Raw genomic sequence first — 12,405 nt, 5'->3', positions numbered from 1 at the left:
GGTTAAAAAAAAAATCATGCAGTGTTCTGAAACAGTCTTCTGACAGTACTGGGGCTCTTATTCCTGCCTCAACTGGCAAAGATGAGTCTTTCAATGGGTGCCACTGTTCTGAGACTGCCACCTGCTTCTAGCATGGGAGTTCTGACTAAAACTGCAGGCAGTAGGCTTGAAAAGTCAGAGGGTTGCTCATTAGAAAAGGTGTGAAATTCCAGTACAGCTATTCAACAGAAATAGCAGGGGAAAACAACCTCACTAATTTTAAGATTTACATTAATACATTTATTAATGGGATGATTCCCTTTAACAGCAGGGGCCTGGGTGGCTCTGACCCAGGATGTACCTTTCAGTCCTCTCATCACCTCTGACACAAAGGTCAGAGAAACTGACATAAAGGTGTGATACTGGCCACGGTAGAGACCACATCTATGGGCACTGACTGGGTTGAGGTTAGCTAGCCTGCTGTGACTTACATTTTGCTTGTGATAGAGCTTTGAACAAGGATTCCCTCACAATGGCAGGGGAAATGAGTCCCTCCTCAATGCTGGCAAAAAACTCAGTAAAGGTGACTTAAGAGTATTTTGTCAAATGGTGGTGGCCCGTGACCCCTGCTGACAGTGATCTTGCTGTGGATGAGGTATCACATGGAACATCGTATGTAGCTCAGGACAGTGATAAGTTCAGTCCTCTGCATGGCTGCTTGTAAGGCAGATGGCATTGCTGGCACTGGCCATTCCTTCCTTTTGTAAGCTTGACTGCTGGCTAGGTATGCCCTTGTAGCAGTAGAAGGCTTGTATATTGTTTATGGAAGACTGACTTTGGACCTTCCTTGTGAGAGGTCCTTCAGTGGTTTTTGGAGCTGTGCTTCTGCTTCAGCCTCAGTGCTCTGAATATAAGAGTTGGGGACTCAAGTTCCAGGTCTGTCAGTACCAGGATCAGTAACAGGTTAGTGCTATTGGCATTTTCTCTATCCCTTTTGATGCCTTTACTGTTGCCAGAATGGTGTGGATTGTCTGCTTGAGAGGCTTTAGCAAAGAATTACTACTTAGACTTTAGGTTGGCATTACTGCTTCCTCAGGATCAGAACAATTCTCAGACTGTTCTAAATAATGCAATTTGAGATGTGGCCCTAGAATTCTGTATTCTAAAGGAGAATGAATGACCAGTTATCAATCTGAAAAGGAGCTTCCCTCCAGGCATCAACTGTAGCTATTTGTAAGCAGGATAAGACCATCGCAGGACGGACAGCATAGTCTGCCATGAGACATGGTGTTTGGTGCAAGAAATGTGATCGAGGTACAAAATGATTCTTTAAACTTGTTAAGTTTCTGAAAGTGTAGATTTCTAATGACAGTCCTCAAACAGACCATTGTTTAAAAAAAAAAAAATTAGCAAACACACGCAGGTCTGACTCTTCTGGCTTTCACTTCACTGCCACTGGCGGTAAGAAAAGTGGAGGATGGAGGTAGGCTTTCTGCTCTTCAGGCCCCATGTGGAAGCATGAAATGGCACACAAGATGTCACCATAACTGCCACTATTCAAAGAAGTCCATGAGCACTTGAGCCATGCTAACATTTGAATTATGCACTTTTATTAATATTTAATGATGTATTGACTAGTAAATAAGTACATTGCAAATGCATTAAAAACAAGGACTGTTAAATGGGGTACTATATTTACAGAAAAACCTGTTATGGACATATTGGGAATGGAGATTGTTTAACTGAAAAAGCACAGTTTGGGCTTCAGATCCAGCAGCTGAGATCTATACTCAGTGCTGGTATGATTTTTCAAGCTTGTCCAGGACGGGGGGGGGGGGGGGGGGGGGGGGGAAGGGGGAGGAGGAGAGTACTTTTCTTTTCTTGCACGGGAGAGAAGAAAACAGCACAGGATCCACTACTGCTCCTGCTCTGCTGGCTCTAGCTGCCTTGGGCTGGCACTCCTACTGTCTTGCTGTAAATGGCTACCCAGCCTATAGGGGTTGAGACAGGCAACCCAGATGTACCCACCTTTAAAATTCAGGAGTCATAGTACAGTATTTCTCTTTTTTGCATCTGCTGCCATCTGATCAGTTATTTCCAATTTCTGTGGTGTATAGTTGACTGATCAGTCTAACTGAGTTTATACTGCATACTTCAAGAAAAGCTGCTTATAACTTAAAGCAAGGTCAGGGTTTGGTTGTGCCAGGATAATGAGATGTACATGGAGTCTGATTCTGAGGGGTCTAGCAGGAGGAAGTTACACTACAGAAAAGGGACAGCAAGGCACCAGCTGTGAGGACCAGGACAGCTATAACCCCATTGGATTGATGGGGGGGGGGGAGGAAGAGAGAAAAGGACAGCTGTCTACTGTATGAGAGTTTGTGTCTGTCCTCCAGCCAGGGGCCACGCACACCTCTCCCGGCCATGCCTATTAGAACTGCAGCAGCTATGGATAGGTGCTTCTCACCAGGCCCCAAGCTGCTGTACAGAGATGGTTGGGGTTGTCTTTGTTCCTGAGGACAGTCTGCATACTGAACCACTTGTTCCTAGTCCTACCCCCGAGCAATGATTTAAATGAAGAAAAACAAAATACAAGAGTTAAAGGACCTGGGTGACAAGCTAAATCTTCAAGTATAAACAAAATTAGTAGTATAACTGTATACTAAAACGAGAAATTGAACACTGTCAGCTCATATTGTTGATCACTTCTAAAACAGTTCTCCCTCTCCGTATGAGTTAGTTATAAAGTAATGGTAAATAGTACGTTTGTCAAATTGGTTCCCTTTGAGTCTAACGTTCAAACAAATTATTTCATTAGGAATAACAACTTATCAAAACAAGACCACATTTTATGAGATAGCTTTATTATACATGTAGCAACAAAAATAGAGCAAGTAACTTTAAACCCTCTCCTGAATCTTTTTACTGTATCAAAATCATCTTTCAACTCCTTTGTAGTATGTGCAATTGAAGTATCCACATCCATGCAACGTCAAATTTTATTTGAAAGAAATAGCAGGATCTCTCCAACAGTTTTCCTGGGGCATTTTAGGAATTATCCATTTTTTAAAAAAAAGCTATGCTTTACCGTTGAAAGAGTTAACATGTACAATGCAAAAAGTTTCTGAAGTTCCAGCTCTTCAGACACTTGGGGAATTTCACATATTTAAGCTTAAGGCTCAGAAATCAATTTATACAATATGCAAAGGTACTGAACTGAACCAAAGTAAGTATTTTTAGCTGTGTACCTCGTTATACATTTAAGTTATATAATTTTGGAATGACAGTATAAAGATACCCACTTGCAAAAGTTACTCTACTATAGTACAGAATGGTCTAAACTGTGCCCTGACTTATACCTGATACAACCTCAAAAATAGTTTAAGCACTCTTTATGAGGGTGCTTCAGCACTCTTAAATTCTATTTACTTCAGTGGAACTTAAACCTTTTGTTCTCACAACAGAACTTAGCCATAAACTTCAATTAGGGAAGAATGTCTATAAATCTCTTATTTTCTTTATTCCTTTCACTGGCACAATGTGCAGGTACAGGTTGCTTGCCTCAACCATGTAGTAAATTGTTCAGCAGTTTTGATCTTCAGAAAAAGCTGACTTATTAGAAACAAAGATCTTGCAATACTGACTACCAGCCCCAGATGTTTCTTTAGCTACAGCATTCTGGGATGTATCGCTGAGCTCATGTGATGAGGGAGATGAGCACTAAACAGTATGGGATTGTGCTGTGTAAGTTTCCTATTCAAGGACTGAAAAACATAGCAAGCTTTAATCTTACTAAGTTAGCCCACATTTCTCTCTTGACCTAGCATAAAGAAGAAGGAATTTAAGTCATACAATTTACACAAATACACCCCCACATTATTATTTTTTACATTTAGAACTGATTTCCTTCCACCAAACTACATAAACAAAAGAAACCTGCTTTTCAACTCTGTATTGATAATGCAACCATGGCATACTGATGCTTTTCACTCTGCAATATAATAATTGATTTCCTACAGCTATTTATTCTGACTTGTTAATTTAATGCATGACAGCTGGAAGGATTTTATATATTATTTCTCAACCTCAAAAAGCTTAATTTGTTTTTTAGTGTCCAGAAAAGAAATTGGAGTTGGCTCAAGACTTCTCAAATCTTCAAAAAGATATGTCAAACATGCTGAAAACTTACCATGTTAGTTACAGTTCAGATATTTATGAAATAAAATGAAATCTCTTTATTTCAGCTTAAAAGATGTTTTTTCCCAAGAAACTGCACTTTTCTGTCAAATGCACTCGATCGAACAGGAGAATTAGGTTCATAGAATGGATTCATTGCAAACTGAAGGGGGGGGGGGAAAAAGACAATCAATAAACAGACTTTTGAACTAGGAAAAAAAACCCAGGTCTTACAGATAAGTATTCTTCAGCTATCAGTCTTAGAACAATTACTAAACGCCTTATGCTGAACCTTATCACCAGCTGTATGCAGAAAACCCTAGTGATATTACTGGAGATTTGTTCAAATAGGCATAATTCTGAGGCTCAGATGACTATCTTCCATTTAATGTACTACTGCAGACAATTCAGAGGATGGAGCCATTTTAGTCATTTTTATAACGATTTTCTTAGTTTAAAGACACCTATCAGACCCCAAGTACAGGTTGGATCTCTCTGGTCTGACACCCTTGAGACCTAACTGGTCCTGTGTAAGCAAGTTTGCTAGACCAAGGGAGTCAATTCTGTCAGTCAGCAGAGGGACTCTGGGCTCTCCCAGGCTCCATCACCAGACTCAGCTGAGCTCCCCAGCCTGTCACCTCCCGGCTCCATCCCCAGTCTTGGCCACTGGGGCTGCTAGGCTTTGCTCCTCAGGGTGCTGGGGCTCCATAGCCACAGGACCACCAGGACCCTGCTGTTCCAGGGACTGCTGTAACTTTGCCGCAGCAGGGCTACTGTGGCAAAGCTAAACTGCTGTAATTTTCATCTGCTGTATATTACAAGAGTTTAGACAAACTTACATAGTGGGGTGCAATCTAGTTCAGTGAGGGGCTCTCACCACCTGTCCCACAACTGTGGATGCCTCACAATGCTTTGTATCGTACCTCCCACTGACTCTGGGCTCCATGGCTTTGAAATGTACAAGAGTCCCCAGAGGGGATTTTTGTGCATTTCAAAGCAAGCACCTGCCACTCTTGTACATTTCAAAACAGACTTCCCACTGGCCCGGGCTGTATGCAGAGTTTTGCATTCCTCCTTTGAAATGTACAAGAGCCCCAGTAGGAATGCAGAACTGCCTGTCTACTAGTCAATTGCATTTTAACATCCTTAGTTCACACTGGAGTTAGGAGGTGAGGGGAGCATGTAGGAGAAGGCAGAGCAGGGGTAGAGTTTTAGCAGGGTCCAAGTTTAGGAAGTTGGCCACCCTACTTCGGCGCAAAGGCTGGTTCCTCTGCCATCTTAAGAGATTTTTCAGGGATGGTTTTGCCCCTCTCTTGTAATGCAGCCTCCTTTTGAAATGCATTTTCCTGAGTTACCCCTTGAAAATGTTCTTTCCTTCATGCTTTGAGAACAGTCTCATGGTAAAAAAATTTCTATTCTCACTAGAACACATTGTTCCTGTCTCCATCTGTCATTACTGCTCATTCACTTTAATTTGCGCCAATGAAAAGGAGCAGGAATAGTTTATTTTTTCCCTGCCCTTATCTGGTAAACAGTTATGATTTCATCCTAGGTTTACAACTCTTAGTACATAGTGTGTACATGTGTTCCATCACAGGGGTGGGCAACCTTTCCAAAGTGACATGCTAAGATTTAACCCTCCTGCCCATGGCTGCGCTGCTCTCCCAGAGAGGGTGGGTGGAGAGGCTCTCTCCATCGGCTACCCTGCTTTGTTTTCTGCTGGAGTGGAGCCCAGGGCTTTTCCTGGGTGAGGAGAGCAGCACATGTGTAATACACAGACTGGATCTGGCATGGAACCTCAGGGCTTCTCAAGCTAGACTGAGCTGCCAGACTTTGGCCTTCAGTGCACGCGCATGCCTCCTTCTCCCGCCCCCGCACTCCTTTAGCTGTGATTGGCTCCTATCCTGGGGGCTGTGACAGAGCCAGGAATGCGCCATGAAGTTGTTTGCCCCAGGGTGGAAAAAGGGAAGGGGCCAAACTGCCGCGAGGGGCAGCTCAGCTGACATCATTTCCACTTCCACGAGCGGAGACGACGCACACGTAATGCTGTGTTATGCATCGTGTGGTGGCCCACCAACATACCCAGACTCTCCCTGCCCACCTTCGAGCTCAGTCTCACATTTGCGGTGCATGAATGGGCTCTCCTCTCCCCTCCCCCCGCAGGAAGCTGGCGCTGGCTCCAATCTTTACAGAGGGTGCGATGCTGGACTCTCTCTTGTGGGTGGGTGGGGCAAAGGGGAGCCCGTTCATTGCATGTGCCACTGAAAATCATCTTACATGCCACTTACGGCATGCATGCCGTATGTTGCCAACCCCTCTTCTATCATGACAGTGACCAGTGAGTTATTAGTTTTAAAATATTACCTCTCACAAGGCACATTTATACGAAGATTATTACAACAGCATGTCATGAGTAAAAATAGGGCATATTCACTCCCTCAAATGCCTTCTGACTTTCAACCACTTATGCATTTTTACGTTTCAGTCACAGGAGTTGAAATGGTACAGTTTACACTATTTTAGGCTCACCCCAATCAATCTGGCTTTTAATGATAAAACCTTCACTCAAAATGAAGGCCTTCCCATAGCCAGAGATGTTTATAATTCTGTATCAATTAAGCTTGATTAGATCAAGTCCAATAGACACAGTGTTAACTGCTTGATACACGGGCTGAGTATAGATAGTTTATCACCCTGGAACCTCTATGTCTACATTAGGGAAGCTATCCAAAATCTCCTATCATTGCCAACCCAAGAACTGCTGTAATAGAGTTAAATATAGCTTAAGTGTGTATGATAGAACACAGTTATAAGAGCTAATTCTTACCTTTATATACAAGTCATAGACATCATTAAAGAAGTTTTTAATTCCATCTTCTTGTCTTACATCATGAAGCATAATAAATCTCATATGTGGTACAATTAAGGAGGCAATTTCATTCAAAAAAATTTAAGATTAATGACTCTCTGCTCTTTCCCACCCCACTCCCAAGTAATTTTATAACCTAACACTAAATTTTGCAAAACTAATGAAAAATCTGACAGTATTTGAGGCAAGCACTCAGACCTCAATGCAGCAAATGCTTATACCTCAGTTTTATAAATGCAAGACATTGTTCTTTGGAAGCTAGAATTTAAAGAGGGATCTCCAGGAACATTAACTATAGGAAGCAGTACATTTTAATCCATAATTAAATCCATGCCTTTATTATAAAACGTGTTACTTCCTCATTCAAGTCTTTATTTTGTATAAAAATCCAAATTCTGAAGTGAATTTTTTAAATAATTCTAAGTAATGTTTCCACATATGTAAGATTAGAAGTGATTGTCAAACAAATGCAGTCATTTTTATAGTGTACATGGCAATTAACACCTGGTATCTGATATCCAAATCAAGCCTGTATATCTAAATAACTGGAACTATCCATTTTTACTGGATGTGTAGAGACCCCCAACCGTCAAGTAGTTATAGACAAGCCTCTTATTTGCAGCTTTAAAAAGATGTTGGAATTAGAGAAAACTGTATGAGCAGGAACAGATCTCTATACTGTTCCTCTGTGGTGGTATTTTTATAACTTATTCTTCTGCTCAAGCAATCCCGACCTCCTGCAGTATTTGTCCTCCTCCTCCCCCCTTAAGTTTAAGATACTTGGCTGGCAAGAAATTATAAATACAGAGAAAGGATATGACCTGCAGTGACAAAAGCAGAAACAAACCATTCATTAAATTTGTCCACTGTTTTCAGGTACATGTTGTTAGACAGCCACATATTCTCATCTACTAAGTCAAGAGCAGCATGAGCTATGAATTGGTTGAGATGACGATGATCATCCTGATACAGAAAACAGAATATTTCTTATGAGTAGTAAACATAAATAAGAATAATCCACCAGCTGCAGTAATAGAAGTACATTTTCCTGCAGTGTGTACTCTCAACCTTTCTTCTGCAAGACATAATACGGTCTTTCATGAAATGCAAATACAACAACATATATTCCCAATACTTTGGTATCAGAGATGAAAGTTGAGAGAATGAGGGTTTTGTTTTAGTATAGCCCATTTTACTGAAAGCATTGTGCATTAAATACTAGAATTAAATATCACAAATGTAAATAGGTACAACTCCCTCTATGATAAATAGGAATATGGCATTTAGTGAATACCACAGATGAATCCATCCCTACCAGTGCAGAAACAATGCAAGTAAATGCAATTATGTGCTTAGCACTAGTTCTTACATCCTATAGTACAGGTTAAACCTCTAATCTGGGATTCACTGGTCCAGCAACTTCCATCGTCTGGCAGTACCACGGATGTCCGAGGACCAGAGTCTTGGTGGAGGGCTAGGCTCCCCACAGCTGGGCTGCATCTGGACAGCCAGGCACAACACAGCGGGGCCAGGAGCTCAGCATGCTATAACAGGACTGCCTGGAAGGACCAGGAGCCAGCGTGCCACAGTGGGGCTGCCCGACAGGGCCAGGAGTGTAGCAGGGTTGCCCTGTGGGGCCAGGAGCTCAGCACACCATAGTGGGGATGCCTGGAGGAGCCTAGAGCTCGGTGCACCATAGTGGGGTTGCCCAACGGGGCAAGGAGCACAACATGCCACAGCAGGGTTGCCCAATAGGAGTAGGTGCCTGGTGCTCAGGGAGGTGGGCTGCAGCTGGGCTGCCTGGCATAGCAGGGAAGGAGGTGGGGGAGGGGGGCGGGAATGGCTGGGCAACAAGGCTGGTGGCAAGGGGAAGTGGGCTAGGAGGCTGATGGCTGGTCCAGGGCTGGGGGGGGGGGGGGGGGGGCGGGGGGGAGGTGGGAAGCCAGTAGCAGGGGAGCAAGATATGACCTTCTCTGGTCTGGCAAAGTCCCTCACGCAGGACTGGTCAGACCCCAAGGATGCCAGACCAGGGAAGTCCAACCTGTATTAAAAAATGGATTACTGAAAATAAGAGCTGGCTAAGACTATACCCTAAGCATTCAACAATTTAGAAACCATAGCTGTTCTGCCAGCATGTCCTATCCTGAGGGTATACTGCTCATGTGCTGCTCTTGCACTCACAGATCCACTCCATCCTTCATGGTTTTCACTAGGGATGTAAATGACTAGTCGACTATCTGACAAGCAAATGTTTATCGGATAGTCGACTGCTGCTCCTTGCCCTGCCCTTGCTGCCTCTGTCTGTGGTGGACAGAGTGCGAAGAGCCATGTACCGGGGCAGAAAGTTGAGAAAACAAAAAAACAAAACCAGCCACGCTGGGGGGAAATAGGTGCCAGTACGCCATCCCAGGGAGGAGGCTCCAGTCTGGACAGTGTTGAGGTTAGGTGGAGGGTTGGCGTTCTGAGCAAGCAGGCTTGTGTCTGTGAGGGTGCAGGAGTTTGGTCTGGGGTGAATGAGGGGCTCAGGGCAGGGAGGTTGGGAGTATGATGGGCTCAGGACACAGATTTGCAGTGTGTGGATGGTATAGAAGTGTTGTGGCAGAAGACTGGGGATGTGGGGCTGCAGGAGTTTGGGGATGTGGTAGTCTCAGGAGAGGGGGTTCCAGTGTATGACAGGCTCAAATCTAGGGTCGGGAAGGGGGGCGTCATGATGCTGTGGCCAGATGGGGGCTTGGTCCCAATTGGAGGATTGTTGGCCAGGCGTCATTTTTAAATAAAATATTATGTCAAACACAATGTGTTTCAGCATTGTGTTTATTTATGAGGGGCAGGGAACCTGTTTTGAGTCAGGGGTCACACAAGTGAGATGCAAAAAACAACTCCTCCAAAAAATCCCAAGCCTCACTAATGTGGCCCCACCTGTGCTGGTGGAGGCAGGGGACAGAGTGCTGGGGCAAGGTGCTGGGACAGAGACAGCTTGGTCAGTACCTGAGGATTCGGGGTCTCAGGAAGTGTGCGGGCTACCTCCCTCCCTCTAACCTTATTCCCGGGTCCCAGAGCAGAGCTGCTGCTGCCACTGCTGCTCCCCAGGCGCTGGGCGCGTGCACTGAGCTGCCACCTTTGAGCGTATGCTGGCCGGGATGCCATGAGCACTCCCCCCAACCCGATGCCCTTCCTCTCCCTTCTCCAGAGCCAGGCATCTCCCTCCCACTCTAACCCGATCCTCCCTCCCCCCCAACCTTATGCCCACGTCCCGGAACCGAAGGCGCTGCCGCATCTGGAGCCAGAGCCGGAGCCAGAGCCACTTGAGCTCAGTGGCCAGCTGCTAGCATGTGCAGGCTGGGATGCTGACTGTGACCTGGCCTGCACGTGCAGGATATGACGTAGCGCACTGGGAGCCATGAGCAGAACAGCGCAGGCTGTGAACATGCATGTGGTTCAGAGCAGCCCGGCTGTGAGAGTGGCTGACCTGAGTGGTTCCAGGTTCATTGGAAGGGGGTGCACTATGAGGGGTCTGGGGTGGCATTCCCCCTCCACTCCAACCCAGATCCTTCATAGCCCCCCCTTCCGATAGTCTGGCATATCTGATAATCCGGCACCCCCTGGGTCCTAAAGGTGCCGGATTGTCGGATGTTTACTGTATTATGAAGGATAGTAACCAATAATACATAGTGAACCCCTTTTCATTTCAGCTCTGTACTCTATGCTTTCCCCCCCCCCTTTATGCACCCATCATCACGGTATATGTGCTCTCTCCTCATAGGAGCCGTTACGTTACACATTCTCTAATCTGTATTTATTTATAAAGCAAGTCAATCAGGTCCATCACTACATACTTTGGAGACCTTATTAGACCTGAGCCGGTTTAGTATTTCTTTTAATGATAATTAAAAAAAACCCAACACAGTGGTATTAATTGTATGCTGTAATATTAGTTTTTTAAAAGCAAGTCCCCCCCCCCCCCCCGAGTAAAAATCTAAACAATCCTCTACACTATCCTTCTAGAACAGAGTGACATCCAATGGCTGTATTTTTGAGGTGGTGAGATAAATCAAGGACAGCATGTAATACATGTCAAGCAACTATTAGTAGTACAAACTCAGTTCAAAAGATTCAGAAATGTATGCATTCTGGAGAGACAGAATGATCTGTTGTTAATACATAGAAAAAATCTGGAGTTAGGGATTCTATCCCCTGTTCTGCCAACATTTTCTATACAAGTGAGAATAATACTACATAGTTACCTCAAAGGGCTGTTGTGAGACTTTATTAATTCACTGAAATAATCAAATAGAAGCAGCTATATACACAAAGGATCAAAATCCACAAACCTTGGACTCTACTTTTCCAGAAGGTAGAAATTCCATTTCAAAGACTGGATTATCATGATGACCAACTATTACAAAGTAGAAACTTCCAGACATTGTCTTCAAAATAGTGACCTTTCCAAGAAAGAAGAGATATGCTTAACAGATATTTCCAGACATATGAAGTGTACATGCATTCAGAAAAGTCCTAATAAAAATTAGCTAACACAAAAGTATATTGTTTATTAAGAAGAGACCACATGAAGTAAACACATTTTTTTTTTGTAAAAGTCACTTACAGATTTAAGACATCTGTGTATATTTAACTCTAGCCCTTACACAGTTTTGCATATTACAGCCTCAAGGTGTAGGTGACTAGTAACGACAACAAATAAATCTGGTCCTGATCTTTCAGTAACTAATGCCATGCTTGGTTTTTAGTACACTAGTTTCATTAACTCGGATCGAGGTGCACTAGGCAAAGTTAAACACTCAGCGAGTCTCTGCGGGATGGGGGCTTCACTTCTCCCTTGTCCAAAAGAGTGAAATTCTAATTCTGTAAAAACAACGAGGAGCCCTGGCATAACGCTTTGGTGGGCTGGAGCTCACTTCGTCACATGCAGCGATGGGGGGGGGGGGGCTCGCCCCGATCACCCGACCCCCCGCTCGTGGGCTCAGGCCCCTCGGCCTGGCTCAGCGCAGCCCCCACCCAAGAGGATCGGGGGGGGGAGGGAAAGTCCGCTCCCGGTACCACAGGCAGGGGGAGGGGCACGGCAAGGCTCAGCCCGCCCAGACGCTCTCAGTGCGGGGACCCCCTCCCCCCTGCCCGGCAGCTCACCTGTGTCTCCAGCTGCCACAAGCCGTTCCCGATTCCGGCGCGAGCTGATGGCGTCACCGACCACGGCGCTCGGCAGGTAAACCCCTAGCCGGCGATCGCGAGAGCGCTCGAGCCCCGTCGGGTTCTCGCGAGGATTCAGTCGGGAGGCGGTGGCGGTTGGTAACGGGCGAGGAAGCGGCTAGCTCCGTTCGGAGGCAAGTGCCGTTGCCGGCGCTGCTGCGGCTCAGCCGCGTGAC

The 12,405-nt window shown here is 45.0% G+C and overlaps 2 protein-coding genes across 2 annotated transcripts in view; one reads left to right on the top strand and one right to left on the bottom strand.

Annotated features, from left to right (window-relative positions):
- Positions 1 to 2,822: 2,822 nt before the first annotated feature.
- On the bottom strand, positions 2,823 to 12,334 carry TRAPPC2 (trafficking protein particle complex subunit 2). The gene is made up of 5 exons (XM_075914672.2): positions 12,170 to 12,334; positions 11,356 to 11,466; positions 7,844 to 7,987; positions 6,983 to 7,069; positions 2,823 to 4,318 (listed from the first exon to the last, which is right to left on the bottom strand). The coding sequence occupies exons 2-5, from the start codon at positions 11,446 to 11,448 to the stop codon at positions 4,220 to 4,222; spliced, it is 423 nt and encodes a 140-aa protein (XP_075770787.1). The 5' UTR covers positions 11,449 to 11,466; positions 12,170 to 12,334; the 3' UTR covers positions 2,823 to 4,219.
- The window catches only part of OFD1 (OFD1 centriole and centriolar satellite protein), a 59,399-nt gene continuing 59,287 nt past the window's right edge, over positions 12,294 to 12,405 (top strand). The window contains exon 1 of the mRNA XM_075914537.2: positions 12,294 to 12,363. The gene's annotated coding sequence lies outside the window, so the exon portion shown is untranslated. The remainder of the gene's footprint in view (positions 12,364 to 12,405) is intronic.

This window comes from Pelodiscus sinensis, chromosome 1 (assembly GCF_052426305.1).
Source record: "Pelodiscus sinensis isolate ZL-2025 chromosome 1, ASM5242630v1, whole genome shotgun sequence".
Classification (NCBI taxonomy): domain Eukaryota; kingdom Metazoa; phylum Chordata; order Testudines; family Trionychidae; genus Pelodiscus; species Pelodiscus sinensis.
The sequence above is the reverse complement of the archived record's forward strand: the minus strand, read 5'-3'. Positions and strand labels throughout refer to the sequence as shown.